The sequence below is a fragment of the Tigriopus californicus genome, chromosome 7 (genome assembly GCF_007210705.1).
Source record: "Tigriopus californicus strain San Diego chromosome 7, Tcal_SD_v2.1, whole genome shotgun sequence".
Taxonomy (NCBI): Eukaryota; Metazoa; Arthropoda; class Copepoda; order Harpacticoida; family Harpacticidae; genus Tigriopus; species Tigriopus californicus.
Genome location: NC_081446.1, coordinates 14830440 through 14857573, shown reverse-complemented (window position 1 = coordinate 14857573; position 27134 = coordinate 14830440). Strand labels below are relative to the sequence as shown.

The 27134-nt window shown below is 41.0% G+C and overlaps 5 protein-coding genes across 5 annotated transcripts; 2 read left to right on the top strand and 3 right to left on the bottom strand.

Moving 5' to 3' along the window:
* Positions 1-3376: 3376 nt before the first annotated feature.
* Positions 3377-8047, top strand: LOC131884337 (CLIP domain-containing serine protease HP8-like). The gene is made up of 7 exons (XM_059232079.1): positions 3377-3545; positions 5188-5780; positions 5839-6046; positions 6824-7087; positions 7175-7371; positions 7439-7830; positions 7912-8047. The coding sequence occupies exons 2-7, from the start codon at positions 5462-5464 to the stop codon at positions 7954-7956; spliced, it is 1425 nt and encodes a 474-aa protein (XP_059088062.1). The 5' UTR covers positions 3377-3545; positions 5188-5461; the 3' UTR covers positions 7957-8047.
* Positions 8029-11570, bottom strand: LOC131884338 (tropomyosin-1, isoforms 33/34-like). The gene is made up of 5 exons (XM_059232081.1): positions 11411-11570; positions 10479-10727; positions 9591-9768; positions 9343-9528; positions 8029-8888 (listed from the first exon to the last, which is right to left on the bottom strand). The coding sequence occupies exons 2-5, from the start codon at positions 10694-10696 to the stop codon at positions 8598-8600; spliced, it is 873 nt and encodes a 290-aa protein (XP_059088064.1). The 5' UTR covers positions 10697-10727; positions 11411-11570; the 3' UTR covers positions 8029-8597.
* Positions 11571-13330: 1760 nt separating this feature from the next.
* On the bottom strand, positions 13331-14934 carry LOC131884336 (uncharacterized). The gene has a single exon (XM_059232078.1). The coding sequence runs from the start codon at positions 14674-14676 to the stop codon at positions 14020-14022; it is 657 nt and encodes a 218-aa protein (XP_059088061.1). The 5' UTR covers positions 14677-14934; the 3' UTR covers positions 13331-14019.
* Positions 14935-21401: 6467 nt separating this feature from the next.
* On the top strand, positions 21402-22578 carry LOC131883328 (ubiquitin-conjugating enzyme E2 G2-like). Its single transcript, XM_059230780.1, has 3 exons — positions 21402-21601; positions 21714-21973; positions 22046-22578. The coding sequence occupies exons 1-3, from the start codon at positions 21536-21538 to the stop codon at positions 22242-22244; spliced, it is 525 nt and encodes a 174-aa protein (XP_059086763.1). The 5' UTR covers positions 21402-21535; the 3' UTR covers positions 22245-22578.
* On the bottom strand, positions 22452-24802 carry LOC131883327 (exostosin-2-like). Its single transcript, XM_059230779.1, has one exon. The coding sequence runs from the start codon at positions 24648-24650 to the stop codon at positions 22572-22574; it is 2079 nt and encodes a 692-aa protein (XP_059086762.1). The 5' UTR covers positions 24651-24802; the 3' UTR covers positions 22452-22571.
* Positions 24803-27134: the final 2332 nt, after the last annotated feature.

The window sequence follows — 27134 nt, the reverse complement described above, 5'->3', positions numbered from 1 at the left end:
TTGGAAAGTCGAACTGAAATAAGTCGACCAATGAAACTTAAATTTCGATGGAACCCCTCCCATGGTGGTCATAATTCCTGATTAAGTGCTAGCGCAAATATCAAGACTTCTAGTTGCCATTTTCTTTGCTAACGAAACAAAAGGAACAATTTTTGTTCGATAAGCATCTGTAAAAGTAGCTCATATTAGTATATTCAAGCACTTAAAATACATTTTCAAGTATCGTTGTGCAAAGCCTAGTCAAACAATGTTTTTAGAACTCTTAGTTATGCAGTGGCATAAAATTTCATCAATATCTATTTTGCAGACGCTTAGTTATTACATTTTGAAAGTTGCATTTTGCTATAAAATTGATCTAAAAATGACATAAACCTACTTTAGGTAATTGCAAAAAGCAAATGATGTGCTTTTATGATAGCGTAAAAATGAATTATTATTTTTTTTCATTGATATTTCCCTAAAACCTAAAATTAATTAATATTGGCACCTAAAATCTACTCAGGATTTTAAATTTCCAATTCCTTTTCTTAAACTTGGAAAGCTAGACTAGCCAATTATGTGGTTGAAATTTTACAAGGATACATTTGCCAGTCTATTTTTCAAATCTGTCACTTTTTGTTCAGATTATTTCTACGTACAAAAAAACCTTTTTCATCAAATGGTAATAAAATGCCTTAAAAGTCAAGATCACAAACAAATGAACTCATGGTTAGCGATTATGATGTTAAAGTTATGAATTGTTTATTTTAAGTAATCTTTAAGCGATGTTTTAAACTATTTTTTGCTTTTTCTGCATACTTTTGAAAAGTGGAACATTTTCATTTATTTTTAGGACATTGAAAAAGCATATTATATTTCTTTGCAATTTCTATAAGGTATAACCAGAGCATTTTGCAGCCAAATTCGGTGCAAATTACAACTTTTGAAAGGTAATATGTCAGAGTCTGTTCCATGGATTTTTATGAAATTTTGATTGAAGGCGTAACTAAGGATGCTCACCGTGTCTTTTAATAACGATTTTAAAAATACGATTTTCTAATAGATTTCCAGTGGATTGATATACTTATAAGAGCTAGTTTTACAGATGCACAGTTTTTCAAAGTTGGTCTCTGTGTAGTTTAAACAATGAAAAACGCAACTAGAAGTCTTGGCATTTGAGCATAATCTTTTAAAGTGTAGTCGGAACCACCGTGCTCCAATAGTAAGGTTTACAATTGATGACAGAATTTTTCCGTAAGTTGCATCCAGTATTTCATGTACTCGTATCACGTATCTGGAAATTCCTGCTCAAAATATTTCATATGAGTAAAAAATGCAAACTAAAAAACATGCCAAATTGATTAGTTTGTAATGGTCTTCTGAGGTTTCATGTTTGTGATCAAAGTTCCTCATCAACCCTACTTTATTTATACTCAAAGGCTAGTCAGGTCTAATTCTTTGGCGGATCAGATATCATATAAGCATAGACCTAAATAATTTTTATAGGTTGACCATCTTGAAGTGCTGAGGGTACTAGATGAACACCCATAATCGGAGGTTCAGTGTCGACCTACGATAAAGTTCCTAATTCGAGTATGAATCCAGCACCAGCTGTCCATGAAATTGAAAGTCAAAGTGGAACACTCAATATGTCTTTGATTAAAATAATCTTAAAGTGCCCTTTGAGTGACATATTATACTACTCATATCAAAAGCATTTCTATAAGTCTTGAGAGCACTGTTGTAAGTTGTCTAACAGTATTTTAACACCGTGGTTGTTAAGCTCTTACCATCTCTCCAAGACTTAGTTATAGGCTACATTTCTAAGATCATTTTTTCGTCCTGTATCTTTAAGGATCAACAAATGAGAGAAAAAGTTACCTGAAACAGCCACGTTATTAAATAAAAATAAAGTATACTTTGTAAGGTGTAGAAACGATTCCCAATCAAAATCTTAGAGCTTTACGGAGGCGATATCGAAGTAACAATGAGCCTTTGCTTAAAAAGGCTCCTTTTGAATATTTGAGTCGTTCAAACATTGTATACCCTGAATTACTGTGCATCCTTCTTTTTCACGGAGCAAAAGTACCAATTTCTTTGAAGGTTCATGTAAAACAGCCTTTTAATTCAGTGGTTTCTTTGTATACATCACTCTTTATGTACAATTGTACAAACGCACCCGCTCCCATTGTATGTACTACTACAACAGTACTTCAGTATGAACCAAATACTCGTATGGAGCCAATGGTGGGCTCGGATCCAAAAGTCTGGTTTTTCCTCCCTGACCGAAATGAGTGCAGTATGATGTACTATGTACGTGGTTGTCGAAGTTGTCGAACTTGAGGGCGAGGATGATGATCTTCGTCCGGGCTTTGTTAGCTCACCACTGGGTTGGTCGAATGGATGGATGGCTGAGTCAGAGGTTGAAGATACCACATATACTCGTGTACTCGTGTGCATGTGTGTGTGTGTGTGTACTACACGGCTAATGTGACGGACGGTGGGATCTTCCGCAAGCCCAGTTCATTTCATTGTTCTGGTCATGACTTTAAGATATTGACGCATGATGATTCCATCCTCGAGGCATATTTTAAAAACGAAGACGCAAACAACCCTTGGCCAGTTTAGTCTTGACGCACCCACTGTGTAGACGACATCTCAAAGCGAAGAAAAGCCCCACAAAGTGCTTTTGCATTAACGCCACTCTAACTAACTAACTAATCAAGCAACCAACCAATCCTCCACAGTCGAGCTATTAGCTATCAAGCAAGTATAGCAATCATGGAGAGAACCGGAACATTCGTCAGTCAAATTCCCGCCGAGGTCACGAGCTTTCTCGGAAATGGGGACATCACCTTCGAGGACGAATTCAGATTGACTTTTTAAAAATGACCCCCAACGCCCTCGTACCCTCTAGAATACCGGAAGACTGACCCCAAGCTCGATGAAAAAATAATGTTAATCAAGGCTGATCAAGTAGCTCATGGAGAACATAATGAAGAAGAGTTGACGATAGGCTCCAAATTTCGTGGATTTGATTGTTCTTCAGCGCCGGAAAGATTCAGAATCCATCATCATTGCCATGAATAAACGACGGAAAGTTACTACTAAAACAGTCACTCCAATGAGGACTTGGATCAGCCATACCAATCAATTCGTGCAAGTGATAAGTGCAATCCTTTGTGATACCAATGTTGGCGCTAAATTATTCAGTAATAATCCCTAAATATACACTCTCTCTCTCTTTCTCTCAAACTGAAATGATCATTTCCTGGCTTTTTTTGTGCCCCTTAGTAACATGTTTTTTTGGTCATGATTTTGACAGAAACGGATATTCCTGTTATCTTCTGGTCTACTCGCCGCCATGCATAAAAGACACCACAGGAGAGGCCATTGAAGTTCCCCATCTTGGTGACTTGAACACAGAAGTGGAATGGCCCTTGACATGAGCTGGAAAACGAGTTTTTTCTTCAAATTACCACTGTTGTGCACACTGGCCAACTGTTAGATTGTCGAGGTTGGCCACTGATATCATCTCAAGAGTTGGAGTGCGATTCAAATATGCGGTAAACCTTAAAAACCCTCTAAATTAAATCACCCCCTTGTGCTAGGACACCCTGGGCATCTAAAAGTGGCGGGGACTTATTTAGGGGGGTAGTAAGAATAATCATTACGAACTTTGACCGTGCGTAAACTGTTCCGCCTCACAACAAAACGCGGGCAGGCAATAAATCTTCGTGTCTGAAAATTAATTATTTCGCTATGGTCAAAAAGGTTGAAACGACCGCTGGGTTAATCATTTTTCCCGCCAAAAAGCCTCCAGATTAGCAAATGGATTGTGATGTTGTACAGACATTCGAAAAATCTGGTGGGTAAATAAAAACGTATTTGCAATGACACCCGCAATTAGAGCCTGAATACACGCAAGCACAAAGTTAAATGCTTTTTGCATGAAGAGTAAGGCTAATCCTTTCTTGATTTAGAGATGTATGGAGTTTTCCAGTTAATATGCAGCTTTGCAGTTTTTTTTAATCTTTTGCACATTTAAAAGATGAATCTGTCCAATTGGTCAACAAGAAGTTCATTTTGAGTTCAAACCTACAATTGGCTTTTCTTTGAAGCCAGGTACCTTCAGTTATGGCTTTGCCCTTCTTAACTTTTAATGTAAATCGTCTTTGCAAAGAATGGTGGATCTGTTCGTCAAAAAGGGTGGGATGTGATATTAAGGTGAAAAAAAGAACAATTTGGTTACCTTTCATTTGTGGTAACAAAAACTGCCAATTTCTTTGCCTACCATTTCCTAGAAGATTAACTCTTAGGACTGTGAATAGTTTTAGGGCATGGCAGTTTATTTTCCGTCTGTATCCGCATTTCAGGTCATCATTTTGGTCTCTTTGAATAACTTGTTATAACAGAAGAGATAGATGAATGCAATTTGAATGGAGGTTTGCGTTTGGCAAACAATAAAAAGGTTTCATAAATACCCGTTTTTGTCAAAATCGAGAATGGGTACAAGGAACGAGATAATGTTATTTCAAACAAAATGGGAAGGACAAACAATGAAAAAACCGCATTTCGCAATGACCTTCAATGAGAAGATAATCCCGCCGTACCATGAATGACTTATTTCCTCTTATCAGGTAACCTGAGAATGACTAATCCATGAATACTTAGCGGATATTGCCCAAATCAGGTTGCGTGGGAAAGCTCAAAATTATTCCGATCCTTAAGTTTTATGTAATTGCTATTTTATTGGACGAAAATTAAGAGCAGTGGTGTTTAATGGATTATCATTTCAGAATGACTTTCAAAGATTTAGTGTGCGTGTGAAGAAATATGATTGATGAGCATAGATTGCCAACGCAAGGACTAAATCTATTTGAACTTGACAGAAAACCGCTCAGATGATCAGAAACACGATCTCTGGAGAATTCAAATATTTCCATTCAGACCCAACCTATTAGATGAACCTTGGATATTCATTTTGCAATGTCATGTTACTCCCTTTGAAGTATCATTGAGAGAACCCCCTTGCGTGTTTTTTTAAAATATATTCGGGAGAAGTGTTGAACTCAAGAACTGGATTCTTGGTTCGAGCACCACAAGCCAGTTCTTCTTCTTTCTCTTTGTGTTATTTAGTGGGCCTTGAGAGAGGCTATGGATGATGAACTAACCAAGTTGTATTCAGTGGTTGTTGACTCTTTCTAGAAAAGGAGACAAAACGGAGGTTCACCAAGCTGTGAATGGTTGAAACAGCACGACCATAGAAGACCTCTCTCTCCAACGGATGACTCGGTGTGGCTCATGAATAGCAGCTCGGACTTCCATTTGCTTGAATAGAACTTGTTGTGCAAACGGTCCTGTGGAGGAGCTTCGGGAGCTTTGGGAATTTCCAGAATTACCCGAACTCTAGCCATTCAAAACGAGCTTTAAACGCATCGCCATCAAGTTCAATAGTCATACTTACACCCCAAGGACCGTGATGTTCGTGTTTCGTTTCATATTATCCTTCGGCTTAGGGATATCATTGGCCCACGGATTCACCCTTCCACAAGAAGATGAGACGCCAAGATCGTGCAATTTGCCCAAAGGAACCCCTGGATTCTGTGTCCCCTTGAACCGATGCACCGCTATCAATGAGTTGGTCGAAAATCTCGAAACAGTTACCAACGACGTTCGTTTATATATGCAAGACTCCTTCCAATGTCCGCCCAATCCAAAGAAAGAAGGATTTGAAGTGTGCTGTGCTCCAGAATTAATCGTTCCAGCTTTGACGGTCGAACCCGAAACGGTCCCCCGAAGTAAGGTGTAATGAAGAGCAAAACGCTTTTCAACTAATAATGTTTGGGATCCTTTCAGATTCATGTGCCTTTCAATTTGATATTCCCGTTACTTGTGCCCCGTTTTCGGAATGCACGCCCATCCTCCAATTGATTGAAAACATCCGCAGACCCATTCCGCAGGCCATTCCCATTCTCCTTCAGAACAGCTGGCTATGCGGATTTGAAGCGATTGGGGGCGTGTCCCAGCCTCAAGTGTGTTGCCCGAATGCAGTTTTGAAACCAAAGTAAGATGCTAAAGTTAAACAGTGTAAGATTCTCTTTTTATCTGTGGACTTAATTAATCCCATTGGTAAAATAGGTAAACGAAGCACGGAGCACCTCTTGTGGTTTTTTCTAAACTTCATTCAGTGTACTTTGATTGGAATGGCAACGGAACCATCTACCTTAAGTTCATGTCTAATATATCAGCAAAGAAAAACTTCAATATTATTTGGACCACCTAACACAAACTTGAGGCCAGACAACAAGAAACCTGGTTGTTTCACGGGCCAAACTTGACTTACAAAACAATTATTTTACCGTGAGATCCGTCCATACGTGGAACAATCTGGCACTGGCAGCGAGGCAGTGCAATAAGGCAAACGAATTCAAAGCACCTTATGATGTTCATAAGCAAAACTTATTTTCTATTCAACAACCCTTTTCACCTATGGAACCAGAAAAATTCAATTTCTTCTTTACAACCAAATTTGGTTCCTGAAAATCAAATATACTTCACTAATATGATCGGTCGAGTTGGTGCGTGTCAAAATTGATGCTGTATCTTTTCCAGTCACAAGCAATTCATTTTAATCAACTCGCAAAATGTCCCTTCTATCTCGTACTAAATCTATGAAAAGAAACAAATCAAGCCTTCTCGTTAAAATCTGCAATGTGCATACCTATTCTAAGACGGAGCAAATATTTTCAAGCCGGATGCTCGCAAAATCATATCGTCGTATGCAACAAAGGAAATGTCATGCATGAAAATAACTGCTTGGCCTTTTGTGTTTCCATTCTAGAAAAAAAGTACCCTCCGATCATCCTAATCGTGGCCTTCTTCCCTTGGATACCGAATGTGGAATCAATGACCCCGTCCAAAAGAGAATCGTGGGTGGTCAAGACACTGTACTTGGCGAATATCCTTGGTTGGTCAATCTTGGATTTAAAAGCTCGGGTGGCACCACAGACGAGATTCTTTTTAAATGTGGTGGATCTTTAATATCAGACCAATATGTCCTCACTGCTGCACATTGTGTCACCAATCTGCCCGAATCAATCACCTTGTGAGTTCATTCTCTTCTTTGCGAAATTATCTATCAAGGTTGTGGGTAACGATAAATAATTTACCTCACAAATCTCTTAAAAAAAAGAGCTCGCATTCGAGTAGGTGAACACGACTTAGGAAAAGATGAGGATTGTGATCCGGACTCATTCCCAAAAGTGTGCGCTGAACCGGTTCAAGACTTCAACATCGAGAAGATCATTCCCCACGAGAGCTACAATGCGCCCAATCCGTTTCAAAACGACATCGCCCTTATTCGATTAGACGGAAAAGTTCAATTTAACAGTGAGTTCTACGGATTTGCTCACATCGATCCCAGAGTCACAACTGATCATTATTGGCGTGTTCTTAGGATTTGCCAGTCCCATTTGCTTACCCTTCAAGGACGACGAAGAGGAGTCTTATGAGAAGGTGGAGTCTCAAAATACGATCACCGACGTAGCGGGTTGGGGTGCCACCACAAGGACTGGCCGAAAACCCGCGTTATTGCTGCAGAAATTGAAAGTCGAGGTTTTTGAAGGTGCCAAATGTCGGGAGGTTTACTCGACTCGTGGCGGCAAATTGACCCCTTTGCAACAAATGTGCGCAGGAGGTGAAAACGGAAAAGATTCCTGCGTTGGCGATTCGGGATCCGCCCTCATGAGAGATGTTCGACCACTTCCATCCATCTTCAAGATCATAGGGGTGGTCAGTTTTGGACCCAGGAGGTGCGGGACTGAGGGCGTTCCTGGAGTTTACACAAGGGTAAGTTCCATTCAAGTCTGGGAAAGATGGTGAAGCGGAACAATGGACAATGAACTTCTCGCAACTTTTCATATTTTCTAGGTGAGGTATTATTTGGATTGGATCTTGGACCATATAGAAGAGTGATCCGTTGTGTGTTCGAAAGCGTATGGAGCGAGAACCATTCTTACTTTGTCATGGACATGAAATTCACGTGAATAAAATAATTTAATTTTTATTTAGAAAGCATGTCATTTATCATCACAACATCGATTTGTTGGGAAATCTGTCTTACGATCGGTCGATCTTCTATTATTTCCCCCCTACAACAAAAGGGTTCTCGGGCTTTGAGCTGCTGCATTGGCTGGAAAGACGTAAAATTTATGTTTCTTGGATAGCTGCATACATATTGATATCAGAGTTCTCAACAAAATTGCTCCAATTGAAGATAGTTCGTTGTATGTTGAAAAGTTCTCTCTGGATTGTTTTAAAGATTTATTCAAAAAGAACAAAATCTGTACAAAAGCGTACATATTTGTTGTTGTCGAAAAAAGTAATAGATTTCCGGACTCGCAAGGAACAGTGACTTCACACGTGAGTATTTACAACGGGATTGTGAAGTCATGAACTTAATAGCCTCTTAGATTCTAAAATTGGGGACATTGCGCGGGGGTTGGGGCTTCGAGAAGTAAATCGTTTCAGTGCTCTTCAAATGGTCATTCACTATACGTTACAACATGAGTTATTTACATGGAATTGGGACTTCCTCTGATCTAGTTTGTTGGGATTTAAGCCGAGGCTTCCACTGCCGCTGGGGCAGCAGAAGCGTCAATGGCCGGAGAGGGTTCGTTCGGGGAATCAGAGGAAGGAGTAGTGGCCTCGGGAGGAGGATTCGGAGTCTCAGGGGCACCTTCGGTTTGTGGCTTGGCCTCGGTGGAAGCGGTTTCGCTGGCCTCTTTTGGTGCCTCTTCTTTGGGTGGTTCTGGCTTGGGCTCAGGTTTGGGAGGGCGTTCCAATTTCATGGGCTCGAGGTCTTTGATGTGATCGTTGTATTCCTTTTGGATGTCAGTCATCAGAGCCTACATGTTATATTGGGGGGAAAGCGAAAATAAAATTGGAAGGGGATCCTTTTTGCCAACTTAAGATGAACCATGGACTTCGAGAAATATGGGCTCTGAACTTTAATGCACCTTTTGAAAATGTATCAATAACCCAAAAGACATATATCGTTGTAATTGCGGACAAGTCAATTTTGTAACATTTACTAACAATGTGGTGCGTCAAAATTAATTTTGTCAAAAACTTTAACCGCTGATCAAAAGTGCCAAATGATTCAAAATGTATGTACTCAAACTAACATCTGAGTTCCTTGAGTCAGATTCCAAGTTTTAGGTCCAAATTTGGCCTGATATTAAGAGCATGTTAGGTGATGATCTTAAATGAATTAATGTAGCAGGGTGAAACAAAATTTTGCTTCCCCTCCCCTTGGTGTCCATATTTCAAGAAGTCCGCGTATGAACAAATCCTACGTACCACTTGTCGTTTTCGGATGGCCATGAGCGTTCCTTGGAGGGGTTTGGACTGCAACATGACTTCCTCCACGAAGTCATCGGTCAGGTTGTTCAAGTCAATGCTGCCCATGCTGTCCAAGAATTTTTCTTGGATCTCCAGGATCTCGTATTCAAGACCCCACATCTCGCGAATTCTTTGCTTGACAATCTAGCAGGAGTTCAGAAAGGAGCCGCAAGTGGTATTTGAATAATAAGAAAGTGAAAACCTACTTTTCCATAGGTGGCGCGGTCTTCTGCCAGTGGGACCAGCTCCTCCTTCATTTCCTTTCGGATTTGTTGGATGAGAATCCGGAGCTCTTCTCCAATATTGAAGTGATATCGAAGCATTTTGCCCAGGGTGAGATCCCATTCGTCCGTGTCTAACTTATGACTTAACACCATTTCGACCCTAAATGTGTTAAATCTGATTATTCACTGGGTATAAAGCTTCAAATTTTTCTAACACCAAAGACCCCCTGAAAACTTGGATTGTGGAAAAAATATGTCCGCAATTTTGAAACATCAATGAAAATTGGGTTGGATTGTGGTGGTCTCTTATCAAAGATACATTACTTTCTACATCCTACAAACACTTTATGTACATTCAGACATTGATGTATGATGTGTCACGTCAGTAAAGGTTATTTTTGATGGAGTTAATGCATTCAAAGGGTCCAAGGAACTTATTGGTAAGGAATGGATTGTTAGACAAGATAAAGGTTGAATTTCTGCAATGATCTACGAATGAGGATAAATGAGCGAATAAACAACATAGGACAACGAGTTTAGCAAGTGGTAGCGAATAGATAAATAATTTAGGATGGAGTACCACATACAAACCTGGGAGGCAGTGTCCAATGATCAAAACATTATGTATGATTTGTTCGAGTCCCCTATCTTTTTGGAAAGATTTTTTTTAGGATTTATGCCCTTGAAACGAGACAAAATATCAACAACTTGGCTTATAACTCATTTCAATTCAATAGAAGGGAGGACAAGGCAAAAAAAAAAAAATAAGAAAAAGTAAAAGGCTCAAAATATATAAAAAAGCAAATGGAAAAAGGATCCACAGCAAGGCATCGAAAGCTCGTGGGGCGTGGACAGACTCATGCTACGTACTCTTCCTCCTTCTTTGGCGGTTCGGCCTCTGTTTGTTCCTCGGCCTTTTGACCCTTCTTGCCCTTGCCCTTTTTAGTCTCTTTTGGAGCCGCTTTGGCACCAGGTGTAGCTGCAGAATGCTCGGCTGTAGCGGGCTCGGCAGCCGGGGGAGCCGCAGGTGCAGCTACCTCGGGTTCAGGGGCCGGAGGAGCCTCGGCTGGAGGGGCTGGGTCAGACATGCTTACCACCGCTAAAGGAGCCCTGTTAACCCTGAAAATTCAATTGAAGGCTAACCTTGAGCCACTGCATTTCACGTGTTCGCCTACTTGTTCAGTGTTTGAGCGGAATCTTATACACTTAGGAGAAAAAGTCATAAGAGACGACAATTTGATAGAGCCGTTCCAATATACGGAATGCTTAGGAAAATGTCGCAATGAAAGTTGTCCTTTACATACAAAAGTCAAGAATCGTTTTTGTCGAAAGTACGAGAACAAGAGTTGACCCAGCCTTGGTCTCTGACAAGGCTTGAGATCGTAGAGATTCGGTGTTCGTTGCTTTCACTAGCCATGACTGGCAGGTGTACTGCTACGAGAGATCTCTTCAATCCACACATGAGTTGACGTCCATTTTTGTCACAGCTTGAATAAGGCTTGATGTCAACCAAGAGAAAGGTAGATTCTCCCATTGTTGCCCCAACAATATTTGTAGTCTTTTATTCCTGTCCCCCCATACGTCGGCTTGTCCGTAATCAGTTATTGTTTAAGGTGTCTGAGATTATGGGATAACTTTGAGATTAGTGAAAATATATTTGATATCCATATTTACACTTCAGCCGCAGAGTAAGAGGGTCTTTATGCTATTGTTTATTAAAAGCCTTGTCACTTTACTCACTGGAACTGTTTGTTCGGCACGAATGGAAATTACCCGTCATTCAAAGTCCCCGATGTCCTTACCTTAAAATCGAGTCCTATGGCTTTTTAACCTTCCGAGGCACTACTAGTGAGATCGTAGTCTAGTGACGAGTACTTGGCCAGAGATCAAATCCCAGGGTTTTCCTTTGGGGTCATCTTCAGGCAGTTCTGCAATCCTCACATCAGTACTGTACATGGACACCTTCCCATGCTCCCTTGAGCCAAGCACCGCGGCCCAAGACACTTTCTACTACTAATGTGTCTTGGAGAGACTCGAACTTGGTCCGAGGACGTACTCCTTACTCTGACATGGGAGATATAGGATTTACTCGGAATGGGCCAGCTGAGTAAGAAATAGCTCCCGATGCCAAGGATAGTGAAGAATGCGAATGCTTGAGGACGAGCGATCTCGACTCTCATCGATTTGAACTCCCGCTCCAGGACCCTTTGAGTGTGTCAGGCCAGAGTTCGGCATCATTCACTTTCCAGAGGAAACAGTTTCACTTTTAAGGAAAATTTATGGTCCAAAAAACAACAACAGCAACAATATTTTCAATGCCTTCAAATATTGCAGCCAACTGAGTCAATATCCTTTTAGGTGGTGATGCTCAATAACAGAAAGCCAATGATTAAGCTATCAAATTGCCAATTCAACATTCTAAACAGATTATATTTTTAGTTCGTTTAGCTGGTCCTTCACTTTTAAGGAAAATTTATGGTTCAAAAAACAACAGCAGCAATATCTTCGATACCTTCAAATATTGCAGCCAACTAGTCAATATCCTTTTAGATGGTGATGTTCAATAATAGAAAGCTATTAAATTGCCAATTCAACATTCTAAACAGATTGCATTTTTAGTTCTTTTGGCTGGTTCTTAGAATGGCATAGCCCCAAAAATGTAGTTTCTTTCAACGCTTTTTGTACAGACTTTTTTGTAACGCAAAAAATGCAAGGAAACGGGCCATACAAAAACCATTAAACGATACTGGTTTTGCCTCCTAAACAGAATTTATCGACTTTAGGAATGTTGCCAAATTGAAATTGTCGGATTTTTTTTTACTTTCATAAGACTCTCAGGATTCTTAAAAACACTTTTTTAATAAAAATTGCAAGTGAACCTTAAAAAAAAATCCTGATATTGATGGAAAGCTTTACATAAGCATTAATAACTGAAAGTAATTTGCTAGCAATTTCATCAGGTTGGCCAGATTAAGGGAAGGCCGTTCGTTCTCTTTTTTAAGTTGAATGAAAGCAATTTTAAAATTAGCCACCTTTTGGGGGCCAGTTGAGGTTTGCTTAATGTCCAGAGGTTTGAAATTGACAATCTTGCTTCTTGTACTCTTGTACTGTACATAAACTCTAGAATTACACCACTTAATGCTTGTTTACCGCATATTATATCGACTATTCTCCCAGCTTTTCTTAGCTGCTATTGTGCCAAATTTATTAGACTATTTTTTGCGGCTCTAGTCATCACCAAATAAAATAACATTGACATTTTTCAGGCCGCAACCATTTTTATGAACCCAAGATCGGTTGTACGGTCATCTATGACAGTGTGCTGTGAAGGCCAACAAAGTCTTGAGGCGAGAATGGCCAAACGTTCCACTTGTTTGTCTGACCAAGCACAAGCAGAAAGACGGGTACACTCATTTACAGAGTGGTGCTTGGCCCCAAAACTCAAGACTTCGGAGATACGGAGCAGAATTTAGACTTGGCCAACGGTCACTCCGAGATCTACATTTACAGAGGACACAACTATTGCTCAAGAGATTCAATTCTGGACTAGAGTGGGAGTCGACTGGTTAATATGACGTTGGCAAGCGATTTCGAGCTTCCTTCAAATAGCACGTATCTGATTAGCATCCCATGAACTTTGAGCGAGAGGCATAAAATCAGAATAAAATGATATTCGATCTCACGTTTTCGGCTCGGAGAATGCGATAATGGGCAGGGAAGAATTTTCATGAAAATACGTATATTGTTATTTGATATAGACTGTCATCTAGGAGTATGATACCGTATGTACAACAAGGCTTTGAGAATATTTCGCTTCCTGGGAATGGCGGCAAGTTTCATTGCTGGAATGAGTTCAAATGCATTCGGTGGCATTGTTTTAGATATGAAGGCGAACAACAACTTTGATGCTAGCAAATCAGTACAAAGTACGTAAAGGTGTAAAAAAAGTTGGTCGAAAAAGGAGGATGATTCGTTTAACAATTTAGTTGCTCATTGAACAAACCAGCGATCACATTCCCAATTACAGCCTTCATCACATCATTCGATCGAGCCAGACCCTGACGGAGCTATTCGCCATCATCAGATAAGCTCTAGGCGAGACTAACACCCTCTGCTGGCAGGAACTGTGCCTTGGCTTTCCGAATGTTTCAAGTCGAGTTTGGGATATGAGACAGGAAAAGAAGAGTGAGGCAAATTCCTCATAGCTCAAGGTTAGATGCTCTTTTGTTTCTCGGCTTCTCTGGGGTTTTAAGGTTCGGTCATTTTGAAGCTGCATTGGAATGTAAGTCCAAAGAGGAGGCGATGGAGGAGAAGTAGTGATTGGATGGAAGCAATAGTTGCAAACTAGAAGATTATCTTAAAGATGAACACGAGTCTCTTTTTGGTTTTCTGGACACAACACTGCTCCACTTTAAACAATTTCCGGCACGGGCTCGGCCAATTCCGCACGATATAAGTGATTTTGCTTCTTGGGATCATCATGGTCGTCATCATCGCTCAGGTCATTAGAGCCGTGGTCAGGTTCGTCTTCTTGGTAATCCTCTTCCTCCTGTTGATCCTCAAGCACTTGGTTCAAGCCAACCAAATGTGGAATAACCCCTCCGTTACTATGTTTGATCATGTCCTCGGGAATCCCAGGTTCAAAAAAGTCCTTCTCGATGGAATCCTGTCCAAATTGAAGATAGTTTTCGTACTTCTCGAAAAAGGCCCCATCGATGTCCTTGAGTCGAAGGGCCAGATAGTTCTTTTGATCATCTGACCACCCGGAAAACCAGTCATCGAACAGTTTGACTTGACAAGAGAACAAGGACGGCGGGCGTGTTCCGTTGCTCAATTTCGTTTTAGCCATCAAGTCTGGCAGACCATTCACGGCTAAAGCTTTATCACCTTTCATCTTCCCTGCCAGAACACTCACAAAATCGGTCTTCTGCAAGTCTGACCATGTGGTAAACCAAGAGAGAAAGTAGTTCATCTGCTGGTCCGCATTCAAATCAGACCGATTATTTGACACCCTCCGCTCCAGCATGCGGGTTTCCCCACTCATTGAGCTACTCCCAGAGTCGCTCATCGTGCACTTGGTTCACAAAAAACGGTCAGTAAACGTATTGGATTTAGCAAGGATGACAACAACCTGTGGCACATTGGAAACAAACCCGATGAACGCGAGACGTTGGGGATGGAAGGGAGGCGGCAAATCGAGAGGGAATAAGTCGGAACATGCGGTTCCAAACAACTGCGGGGATCACTTGAGGCTCATAGAGGTTTCACGGCTCAATTTGACTACCTCTTCCATTCACGTATATTCTAAGAGCTGCTCCGCAATCGTGCGAGGGTGACTACCGTTTTGAAAAAATACATATGTTCACAATCAATTCATTTTCATCTCACAGTCTAATTTCCCAACAACTGTGATTGAAACATGAAATCAACCTCTACCAAATGCCCCTTAATTTATAACTTATTCCAATTACCCCGAACCAAATTTGATTCCTCATTGCCACGCTAGTGAAAGTCTGAATAACGGACCATGAGCATGTTCCAGCTCAGTCACCCTTGGAATATTTTCATTCTCCACGGTGCACTCCTGGACGTCGCCCCACTCGTCAATCGTCATCCTCTGTTCTGCAGCAACCCCGCCCGACGTCGACACCGTCGACACCCACCCACCCCGAGAGCCCTTCTAGGCTGGCCAATCGGGCCAGAGAGGTCGGAGGGAGGGATCCTAGCTCTGTAGATTAAGGCAAGGGCCCTGGCCAACGAATCAAAAGTCGTCGGGCCCTCTGCCAAGGACTGTGCTGGCCGAAATTGCTATCCTGGCAAATTATTTGAACAGGTGATAGGGGGTATTGGAAAAAAGGTTCTTATCTTTTCCTAGGTCCTCTTTGCGCCTTGATCGGTGATTGCTGGAGATAGTTATTGGAAAGATAGGGGGGGTTTCTAATAATTTTGAACCATTTAAGGTTGGGCGTTGGATTTTAAACAGCCGGAGATTTTCGTGGGAGTTTTGCATTTGTCGGTTGCTCTGATTTTGCAAAGGGCCCATTTCACGCGCACTTGGTTGATTGCAAGTGCGCATCATTTTGTCAATAGAGGGGAATAGAAATAAATAGTAGTTGTGAACATGAGATATACTTCCTTGAGGCTGGTGAAAGGTGTCATGAAAATTGTGAAGTATCAAACTTGGCCGAAGCGCTTTTAATTTTGAATTTCATTGAAGGGCGCCTTGTGTTTTGTACATCGACAGTTCGTTATACTTGACAAAAGGGGACGGACAACTTCCACCTTGGGCAGAACGAAATTATGGCGCAACTAGGAGACAGTGCACAAGACAAGATAAGTTTTCTAGAACAGATTATTGATGCGTCATAGCCGAACCTGCTGTCAAATAATCATTTGAAAACGTGTTAAACAAGTATATTATCGAAAAAGAAATCAAGATTGGTCACCTCACAGAGCTCTAAGAAGTATTTAGCTATAACTGAATATATTCTGGATTCAATGTTGTGTGTGCAATTGAGATGTGGAAAATCAAAGTGCATATTCTTTATATGAAATACCTGACGTCTCATTGCCACTCGTACTTTAGTATCAAGTGGATGCTTGATGGGAAAATTAAAAGGGGCGAATGTGTCGGTGTAAACATCCTCAATTTCTTAAGAGAAAGAAAATTAGATGCACTGACATTTTATTATTATTTTTCGATTTGATCGAAAGCTTGATTGCCTGCGACTACCTAAACTTAACGTCCTGATGAGACAATTTTCACAGAATACAGCAAATCATTTTATTTGTTAATGGTAGCTATGCCCTTTCATTTCTGCGTAGGAATTTTTTAGTGAAGAATTCTTCTTGAAGACAACACGAACTGGAGCCACAATTTATTATTCTTAACGGAACCAGTGAAATCCTGGAAATAGCAATTCCTCAGACAATCTGAAACACTGAAAACGTTTTCCACATAATGGCAGTGAACAGAAAAAACCTTTTTGTTTACTATCATCTGATCTTCAGCCATTCAATGAGAGAATGCGATCTTTATCAATCATGACACTCAATTGCATTGAATGGCCCATCCAATTTCTATTTAAAAGCTCGGAGAGTATTCATTCTGGGCCGACTATCTTTAAATTGAAATGCTCTAATGAGAAGAATGCTTCAAATAACGTAGATGCAACACTTTTCCTTAAACTCTAGAGCCAAGAACAAGAATTACTGAACCACAGGTTCCTTCAGGGAAGTCGTTGATCGATTAAGATCCAGGGTAGCCCATTCGCAACGAGTAACAGGGAGTTGAAATTCTTCAAAAAGTTTTTTTTGACAAAATGGAAAAAAAGACATGCAATAAAAAACTTAACAAACGGGGTTTAAGTGCAAGTCACGACAACCCTAATTTGTATTGTTTGTTGGTGACAAGTCATTTGAGTTGGAATCTTCTCTTGCCCGTGACCATAAGACTACTTGATTTCAATTGAGCTTAGAATGGGTTTCTATCAAAATCAGCTCACCCTGGTTCAGAGCAAGTCTGAATCTGTTTCCAAAATATGTGAATAGAATTTAAAAACTATATCAATGTTACTAAGGATAAGATATTCTCTTAAAATTCACCCACAAAAATGTTTGTAAAAACCGATGCTTTGGCAAAGATTTGAAATTTATGTCGTGATTACCAGATAATTTTGACAAGCTCTCCTACGTTCCCTTGAGCTAGTTTTGCGCCCAAACTAGGTCAAATACATCTATTTGATGTTTTGTTTTTCATAATATGAAGCTGATTTTTGTTTCTTTTCTTGTCCGTGGTGCAATCAGTATTGTTATTTTTTGGTTTGGGGTTTGGTTTGTCACGGGCTTTTCTAACCGCTACAGGGAATGTAATCCTCAGTACCACTAAAATGAAAGGTTATAATTTGTCTATTTATTACCTTTTAATCTTTATATAATATTTGATCTGCTACGAGTTCGAGTTGGCAGACCGAGTTAGTCCTTGAATGTAGGGTTGATGTGGAATGCTATCTAAAAAATTTGTCCAAGTCTGACTTGAAAGATGCAACCGGATCAACAAGGCTTACGTATTTGCTACGAATATTAGAGGGAAGCAGATTAAACAATGAAGGAGCCCAAGAAAGAAGATAATATTGTTGGTCAATTTCAGGATTTTGGTGTTCTTTCAAACACTAATATTTGAGTCGAAATGTTATTACATGCCTTGCCACGTTTTGTAGTCAAATTGTCAAAAGTAGTGTCGAAATCTTTTATTATTCAGAGGTTGTTGGTAATGAAAATCGCTAGCAACTCCTAATAATTCGGGAGGAGTGAACATTATTTTAAGTTCTACTTGAAGATTTGAAAAAAAAAATTGGAAAAGCCAAGGGGTAAAATGTTGAAGCGTTTTGTTTTTGAGCGATTAAACAATGTTATCTTGTAAATTTTGTGCAAAATGCTAAATGATCATGCCGTCGTCAACTTGTTCTACACAGGGTGCGCAATCTAAAATAAGTTAAACTTACTTTTGCTTTGGTGCCATTGGCTGACAATTTCAACCAGCCATGATAATATCAGCTCAATGCTGGAGCATAAGCTAATATAATTCGTAAAATATGTTTCTCAAAGGAATGAACCATGTGTGAACAAGAAGCAAATCGAAGAATGTTGTCACATCTCCTCCCAGCGGGATTCACTCCTTGGTAAGCCGCCAAGATCTTGGCGTCAGCCCTACACTGCCTTAAGTTGTTAAAAGATCCATTTGAGAAGCTTTAGAAGAGGGTCAGGTAATGGGGGTGTCAATAAGAGGAGGACCAATGACATTTTGGACGAGCTCAAGTGCCGCATGAAGGATGGCCCTCATAGAGGTGGTAAGGCATTGAGCTGCTATAATCATGGCTGGTTGAAATCTTCAGGCTGTGGCACCAAAGTTAAAAAAAAACATTAGGGTAAACTTCTGTTTCGCACCCTGTATGTAAATGAGAAATAAATATTTTTCAACAACAAAATGCAAAAAATTGAATAAACCAAACAATAGAAAGATATATAATAGAAGGATATTAAGATATTCACTGTTTTTAACAAAAACCGTCAAAAATGCAAACAGGTACAAAGAAACACAGTATAAATACAAACACATGAGCAAAGTGATGTGAAATGAAATTGCATGTTTTTAGCCGCACATAACGAATTTTTCATTTGGGATAGATAAGTCTTGTTTCCAAAATATTATTGTAAACATGAAATGTTGTCTTGAAATGTTTGACCTATTCATTGGTATAACAATACGCATGACAATTTGCATGCATATTAGGGATAGACCGAAGGAGCCTCTAATCCAAACCGGGTCTAACCAAAATCAAAAGCTTTCAATCAAATACTCAAATTTTGCTTGGAAAGTTGTTTTCTTGTGTTTCACAAAGAACGCTGTTGGATCTCGTTCTTGGAAGGCCCGAACATGGGTAGTAAGTGTGCAATTAACATGAACAAGTCAAGCTCCTTTTCTCTCTTTGCCAATTTTGAGAAAAAAAAAACTTTAAACACGTAAGGAATATGCGTCATAGGAGGAGACGTGGTGTAGTGGTTAGCGCAGTTTCCTAGCATGAGAGAGGTCCCCGGTTCGATTCTCCTCCCCGACCTTCTCAAGGAAACTCGCAGACGCTAACCTCATCCACAGACGGAGAACCAATCTAATACGGACTATGAGACTGCTTATCGGAAATGAAGTGGACACTGTAATGGCTAGCTTCGCTGGCCGGGCGCGGTTCACCCCTCAGACCCTAGCACCCCAAATACAAAAAAAACATGCGAAAGGCACAATTAATGCTTTTGCCCCCTTAGGCCATCATGAGATCCAAAAATTTCCTTGACTATGTAGACACCAATCAAGATTTGAAATCATCAGTAACTAGCTATGTATCTTTTTCGCTTCGAGCGCGTTTGTCACCTAAATATCGATCAAGGTTAACTGACTGTACGTACGTCAATATTTGGCCAACCCTGACTCCACCCATGTTCTATCCTATTCCAATCAGGGAGGCTTTGCACGCAACTTTGAGTGCACAAAAACATGTAGATGGAGGCATGGGTAACAAATGACTTGTATTGTAGGAAGGCATTGATGTTTCAAAATTGTGAAATAGTGAAATGTGAAAAGAAAGAATCAGAAGAGAGACATCACAAGCAATGGTGTCTGTCATCGTTTTTCTGAAGTACATTCGTATATTGCATGTACGTGTTTCAAAGATGACGATAGCGAACTGATCTTCATCATTCCATCAAGTCGTGACAGTATAACAAATTTGGCGCATCTGAGATGTAAAAATCGGTGAAATTCGTGCAAGTCAGGCCCGCCAACTTCTTCTTCGTCTTTCGCTCTTTTCTTCCGGTACTTTTCCTGCTAGGCTTACAAAGCTGAAATAAACCCTGACAAATTTCGCATGATTGTTTGAACAGAATGAACAGGCACTGCCTTGGTCTCAGGCAATGGTACAAGTAAACTCCATGTACAACAAGACAAAAGAAAGTATGAAAGGGGCTGTTAGTGGATGCGGTCCCGGCATGGTCCCCTTCAAAATGGTCGACCCCTCCATAAGTGTGTTCGATCTTGAATTCATGATTGGTCTTTAACAAGCGGTGTTTTTGGTCATTTATAATGCTCTTCTTCTCGGAGTTTCGTTGATGTAGCTTATCGAATCTTCATTCGATATGCTAACGTTTTCACCACGAAAACTCGAGCAACCAGGATGTCAAAGGCGCAGCAGGAAAGAAGTTAAACTCGCACAATTATTTTCGAGTCATTGACTTTGCGCTTATAGCAAAGTTTGTTTCTTCGCCAAATTGGGTTTTTCCTGTTGCCCGCTGGTTGATCTTAATGTTAGACTTCTTCATTATCTTGAAATGGACAATTTTTCGAAACACTTGAGAGGCAATTTGAGCAGCCTCAATATCTTTTTGGCTACTGGAAAAACGAAGTTGGTTGAGATTGAGCTTGGAGGTTGCGTGCGATTCCTTACTTTAGCTTCCGTCTTGTTTAGAGTAATATCTACTCTTTCTTGTCAACTTCACTTCCAGCCACGCCACGTCTTGCCAACTGTCAAAGATAAGATTTGGTTGGGTTTGACTAAGGTTTGCTTTTGCGGAAAAAAGATCAGGCCCTAAATGTTTCTCACATCAATTGGGCGCTTGCAATACTGCTAAGTTAGCAGAAAGCCTTAAAATCTAGCGATAGATTCATCAAACATTTTTTTCCACTCGGTTTGTTTTCGTGCTTCTTCGTATTCTATTGATTATTTATGTATTATTCATGTGCTCTATTGGCCATTTCAATTTATTGAATGATTTCTAATGAAACATGTGACACCTAAAGATCATGTCATATGCTGATATTTTGTTATGTTAATGATATTTGTTTTCGGAACAAAAAAAACATGGCCTGGATTTGAATTCAAGTTTGACCCTAGTATCATTCAAAAAGTTTCACTCTGAATATCAAGGAAAGTTTGGAGGAAAACATAAGGAGATGAAAAATGGAAAATCACCAGATGTTGCATAAAAACACTTGGAATAACAACCAACCATGAATTATCAAACCTCATTCTACAACACCATTTTCCAGAGCAGAAGGATCACGAGATTTCTCAAACAGGTTAAGAAATCACCAGAATTGAGCATTCTAAACACAAGAAATAACTCCGCACCGGTCCCTTTTGGACTTGAGCTTTTTAAAATGGGCGCCGAGAACCAATTTCATCCTTGATCAAATGCATCCAGAAATGAACCTTTCCATCCCAATATAGTTATTATAGACTTCCATCTTGGTCACCCTTTGGACGAGTGCATGTGTCGCCTAAATCAGGATTGCGTCGCAGTTGACGCGCGTCACCCCCGTTTTCTGTTTGGCCGATCCTAGTGGCGCCACGCCTTTGCCACGCCCTGTCGGCATCACGATGGCTTCCACAGCCCTTCGGAGACTTATGGCGGAGTTCAAGCAACTCTCGGAAAACCCTCCGGAAGTAAGATATTCACGATTTTCCGCTTTGTACTTGGCAGCGTCCCTACTACTTTGAGGTTGTATGTATACAGGGATCGGTATGATGTGAAATTTGGAATTTGGACTGATTTTAGGGTTTGATGGCAGGCCCCATCAGCGACGAGAACTACTTTGAATGGGAGGCAGCCATCACGGGTCCCCAAGACACCGTGTTCGAGGATGGCGTGTTCATCGCCCGGCTGACCTTTCCCCAAGACTATCCGCTCAATCCTCCCAAGATGAAGTTCATGTCCAAGATCTTTCACCCCAACATTTACGCTGACGGTCGGGTGTGTATCTCCATATTACACGCACCCGGGGACGATCCCATGGGATACGAGCAGAGTTCGGAAAGGTAAGCAAGATGACCGCGAGCTTCAATCATCATTATCTTCAGATTGTTGAGCACTTCGGATTTTGGTTGCAGATGGAGTCCGGTCCAGAGTGTGGAGAAGGTGTTACTTTCCGTCATGTCCATGTTGGCTGAGCCTAACACCGAGTCTCCGGCCAATGTGGATGCGGCCAAAATGTGGCGGGAAAACCGAGAGGACTTTAAAAAGATAGCTCACAAGCACGTGAGAATGACTCTGGAGGAGGATCCGCCTTCAGAGAGCCGCAATACCTGAGTGACCCCCCTACCACTAGCTACTTTTCCTGCGATTTCACTTCTCCAATTATCTTTAAAAAAGTCATGTTTAGGCTTCACGAGTTCCTTAGCCAGAGGAGCGTCATAGATTGGGTCCCAAATGTGTGTTCTGTGAACAAAGAGAGCGTGTTTTGTGTGCGAGAAAATCCCAGCCCCCTCCACCCCCCCCCCGGTGTACTTGATACGATTTTAGAGCAGAGGAATCGTCCTCCTCACAAAGGATGAATTTATTCTACATGCCTATGATTCTATAATAATTAACGCAAAAAAGAAGCGTATTGCGAAATAGAGTTTACAGAGGTGTTCATCATAAACTACCAATGTCGTTGAATTCCTTCAATTTGTCGGGCATTTTTTCCTTGAACAACACGGGATCTGCCCGGAATTCCACCGTTTTCAACGGCATCCGTCCATAAAGTTGACTGAACATGTTGATGCAATCCGATCGCTCTATCATGTGACTCTGAATGCCGGACAACATGTCCACATTTGTACATTTGGGAGTGGAACATTTGAACTTCTTCCGTGGGGTCACTTTGATCGGGGATTTACCCGTCACATTGGCCACCAGAAAGTTCATGGCGATGTCCTCGCAATTCATGTTCTGGTCCACCCATGCCTTGATCACCTTAGTTTCAGGGGATGGTGAGGCAGTGTATAAATAATTCCAATACTTGTGATAAAATGCAGCGCCGGTCAATACCATACTTATTTGGCTCGTCCACTCGCTCTCGTATTTCCAACGAGAAGTGGCGTTGTTCCAAATATGGGTGCGGGACGGAAATCCCACTATCCGGTCGGGAAATTCCCGCCAAACTTGGTAACCGAACTCCAGCTCATCTGCAGTGAGCATGATGATATCGTCGTCAATGGACAGAATGCATTCCGTCGTGATCTCGTCATAGGGGAAAAAACGGTTAGAAAGCACATTGCTCGACGTCCTGATCACCTCGAAAGGTTTGGCCAATTTCGGCCACTCGTGAGCTGGAGGTGGGGCCACTTCTTGATTGTTCCAGACCACCACGATTTTGGTGAGACTGGGCGTGTCGGCGATGCGATTCATGACGGCGAATAAGGAGTCCAGGCGATCGTAAGTGAGGATGACGCCCGTGAAACCATCGGATTCGGGGGGAGTGTTGGTGAGGAACAACGGGTTGGAATAATGAATGGGCACGTTCCATTCCAGATATGTGCGCTTTTTGTGACTGAACAACCTGTCATTTAAGATATCGAGTGTGGTGAGACTGATTTGGGTAATGCTTTCGAAATACCGGGCATAGACCCATTGGACTTGAGCTTGAAGCTCGAGGACCTTCTGACGGGATATGGCGTTTAATATTTCCATGACATTGGGAAGGTTGCGCTCAAAGAGCCGGATGGAAAATCGCTTCCAATCCAGAACTTCTGAGAACGGTAAAACTAAAGAATCGACTACTACCACGGGTATGCAACCGAGATGCATGGCGTCCATTAAAGTGGACTGAGTAAGTCTCACCCCTTTGACTACGAGACAGAACTCGGCTTGACCCATGACCCCCGGATACGCATGTTGAGATCCGTCGCTCCGACATCGGGTTTTTAAATTCTTGCCTCCATTGAAGCACCTACTGAGGACCACTAAATCTTGCGAATGATCCTCCTCCAATTCGTGAAGAATCTCCTGAGTTTTGGACGCGATGTTCACTTGGGAGGAGACCAAGCGCCAGATTCGCTCTTGAGCGGGCCAAGTTCGATTCGAGCCCTGCACTTCGGGACTAAAAGTGGGCAATGCGATGTCGAAGCCTTTCCGATAGCTCCATGTGTTCAATCCAGCTCCAGCTACCATGGCGCGCCCATGGGGCACACCTAAAGAGGGCGAAAACTGAGGCGGTGATCCTGGCAACATGGTGAATACCAAATTGTTCCTCCCTTCATCCCAATCCGAACCCATGGCTAAGGCCGCGCCACTGGCCGCCACTTGGACATCATTCTCATTCAAGAAATCCATGGCAGGCACGAACACACATGCCTCATGGGCCTCTGGTGTGTAATAGGGACTGGCCTCTATCGCTTCCAGGATCTGGATGAATTCCTGAGTCCAAGGGGCCACTTCCTGACCCTGTGGGTCAATAAATATTTCGGGTCTGGACACATGGACCCGGAGCTGTTGGTGATGTGTTCGACATCGGTACACATTGAAACAAGTGAAGTGGTTGCACGTGGTCTGAGTAGCATGGCTATGGTAGGGTGGACTGAGAGTGTGATCCGGGGCTTGACTTAGTCGCACCAGCAAAGATGGACTGTGAGCCAGGGACAACAGGGGTAGGAGGAATGAGTCCCAGGAGAAGAGTGTCACGCCCACGAAGAAAAAAGCTAAGAATAGGGCGAGCAGGCAGTGCATGCCCATGGTCAGTGAGGTACAGATCAAGGATGGAAGTGAATCATTGCAGTTTATCACTTCATGGCGCCTCTTCACTCTCTCACACTCCAGTGGTCCAACCTGTTCTTCTCGTCAAGGGAGAAGAAAGCTTTTTGTGGTTGGTGGATTTTTTGTCTCCTCTTAAGAAACTCGCCCAACCTCGAGGATGCTGGATCCCGGACAACTAGAGACATGGACTTACAATTGACGAGAACATGTCGTGTTGCTTGAGCTCCCTGACAAAATACGATCAAATTTGCCCTGCCAAATGGACTGATTTGACCCACTTTGGTGTAAAAGTTGGTCGTCCGTGTGAAATCTACTGGATCATAAATGATATACATGCATTTAAAGGTGTTGACAAAGGAACGGTAATATCTTGGCTCTTTATTGCCATCCGAATGTAAGCCTTTGTTTGCTTCACGCGTCCTGATTCTATAAATGCACACTTAAAAATGGTGGCATGCAATCAAATGGGAGAAAAGATATAACAGACTTAAAAAGCTTTCCGTAAAGCCATTAATCCATATCATTCTTGCTAGAGCTCTAAATCAATCGATCAAGCTAGCTTATGTAACAAAGCTTGGCGATCAATCGTTGAACTTTAATTTTTATCAACAACATCCACACTTACGTTTATTAGATTATAGACAGTTTAACTGTCTTTTGTTCCACTGTATGCCAAAGACCATCATCCTCTTGCGTCAAATGTCGTTTTGGGATAGTTGACTATCCTATCGATCCGGAGGTAAATTTATCATCAGTTGTTGATTCACTTCTTATCATTTTCATAAAAAAACTAACGCTTGACGATCAATGAGGCTAACTTTCGATCATGGGATGAAAAAAAAATAATCAAAAGAATAAACACCACTTTTCGATCCTTTTCATTCTCCTCTCACTCCTCTCATTGCGGTCAAACAAATGGAGAAATACAGGAATAGTCTAAATGAAATAGATATGATAAAATGAATAAAATATATGTAAGGTATTTAGATAAAATAATCTTAGCTAAGATGCCTGACTTTAACAGGGTGTTTTTCGCTGAGCAACTTATTGCTGATCTGTTCTAACACCATAAATACACTACAAACTCTTCTGAGAGACTTTTCAAATCCTTAAGGCTGTAATTACAAACACTTTTGACATTCAAATAGGGATAAACAGAGAGCTATATATTGCATAGTTGCAACATACCAGCGACTTTGCATCATCTGTTTCCATTAAATTGTGCCTAAAAAGCTAATGGGAAGTTTATAAAAGAGATGTTTTAAAAGTTAGTCACAAAAAACTTGTAAAACTGTGTTTTTTCAAGTATTATTAGGTTGGAAATGATGTTTGCCAAAGTATTGACGAGTTATCAACCATACAGTATACAATCTCATGTAAGATGATTATTAACAATTGTTCGGAATTCTACCCATAGATAATTTGAAGGGTCTCCCAGAAGAGTTGATGGCTTATTCATTGTGTCACAATACTTGACAATTAGTTGTTCATTTAATAATCGCTTGATAAAGTCTGGCATCTTAGACCGTATCTTTTAGTTTCTATGTTGTCGTGTCTGCACCTAGACGAAGCAGAGGGCTTTTGCCGTTGGCTTGGATAAAAGCCTCAATTAATTTTTGATATTTAGACTTGTGTAAATGAAATAACTACGTTATTGATTACCTCCGTAAATTACAGGTAGAGCACATACTACTTGCAATTATAATTGCATAACAGTAAATGTTATTGCGATATTTGCACCCATAGCATTTAAGTTACAATAACATTTTTCTTATATTATTCAAGGCAGGTTTAGAATTGATTTTGTAGCTAATTCTAGTTTCATTTCATAACAATTGAAAATCAAGTGATCGTGATTATAATCGATTACCTTTCTTTCATATATTAATCGACACAAGTTTGCCGATTTCCTTTACAGTTCAAAAGAGACTTCAGAAATTGAGATTTAGAGGATATTTATTCAAATATTATTCAATTCAAAAATGGCAAAATGTCAAATGGAGCAATAAAAAAAAAACCTGGCGAAATATAATGCTAACACTACCTTCAAAATCTTTGTTTCTCGCACAGGAAGTCCATGATAGTCAATTTGAGGCAAGTTTGTGAGCAATCTCAAAATTTTGAGGGTCTTAATTACAAGCTTAGATGAATGTCACTGAACTCAAAATTAAGGGTAGCAGTCACGGAACTGACCCCATGGACCTAACTAAGGGGTTTCTGGTATCAGTTTCTACATCCAATAAGGCGACCATAAGACCCGAGATCTCTCAAGGGGAGCAAAGTAGGTCCGAGATAAAGAGGGTTGGGAACCCTTGATATAAACATGGTGCAATCTTGATGAAGTCTTCGATCTGCCCTTTAGATCCTTGCTTCTTGACCTTGAACGTAAAGTTACATTGTTTCACCTGTGCAAATGTCATCTTGGACAACCGGATTCCCACAAAAGTCTAGTTGCCCTTATGA

Coding starts and splice junctions, on each gene's coding strand:
- LOC131884336 (XM_059232078.1), bottom strand. CDS start 14,676: ATGAGCGACTCTGGGAGTAGCTCAATGAGTGGGGAAACCCGCATGCTG.
- LOC131884338 (XM_059232081.1), bottom strand. CDS start 10,696: ATGTCTGACCCAGCCCCTCCAGCCGAGGCTCCTCCGGCCCCTGAACCC. Junction 9,529..9,590: donor ACCGCGCCACCTATGGAAAA/GTAGGTTTTCAC, acceptor AACTCCTGCTAG/ATTGTCAAGCAAAGAATTCG. Junction 8,889..9,342: donor CCATCCGAAAACGACAAGTG/GTACGTAGGATT, acceptor TATAACATGTAG/GCTCTGATGACTGACATCCA.
- LOC131884337 (XM_059232079.1), top strand. CDS start 5,462: ATGTTCGTGTTTCGTTTCATATTATCCTTCGGCTTAGGGATATCATTG. Junction 6,047..6,823: donor AATGCAGTTTTGAAACCAAA/GTAAGATGCTAA, acceptor TTTCCATTCTAG/AAAAAAAGTACCCTCCGATC. Junction 7,831..7,911: donor TTCCTGGAGTTTACACAAGG/GTAAGTTCCATT, acceptor CATATTTTCTAG/GTGAGGTATTATTTGGATTG.
- LOC131883328 (XM_059230780.1), top strand. CDS start 21,536: ATGGCTTCCACAGCCCTTCGGAGACTTATGGCGGAGTTCAAGCAACTC. Junction 21,602..21,713: donor TCTCGGAAAACCCTCCGGAA/GTAAGATATTCA, acceptor GACTGATTTTAG/GGTTTGATGGCAGGCCCCAT. Junction 21,974..22,045: donor TACGAGCAGAGTTCGGAAAG/GTAAGCAAGATG, acceptor TTTTGGTTGCAG/ATGGAGTCCGGTCCAGAGTG.
- LOC131883327 (XM_059230779.1), bottom strand. CDS start 24,650: ATGGGCATGCACTGCCTGCTCGCCCTATTCTTAGCTTTTTTCTTCGTG.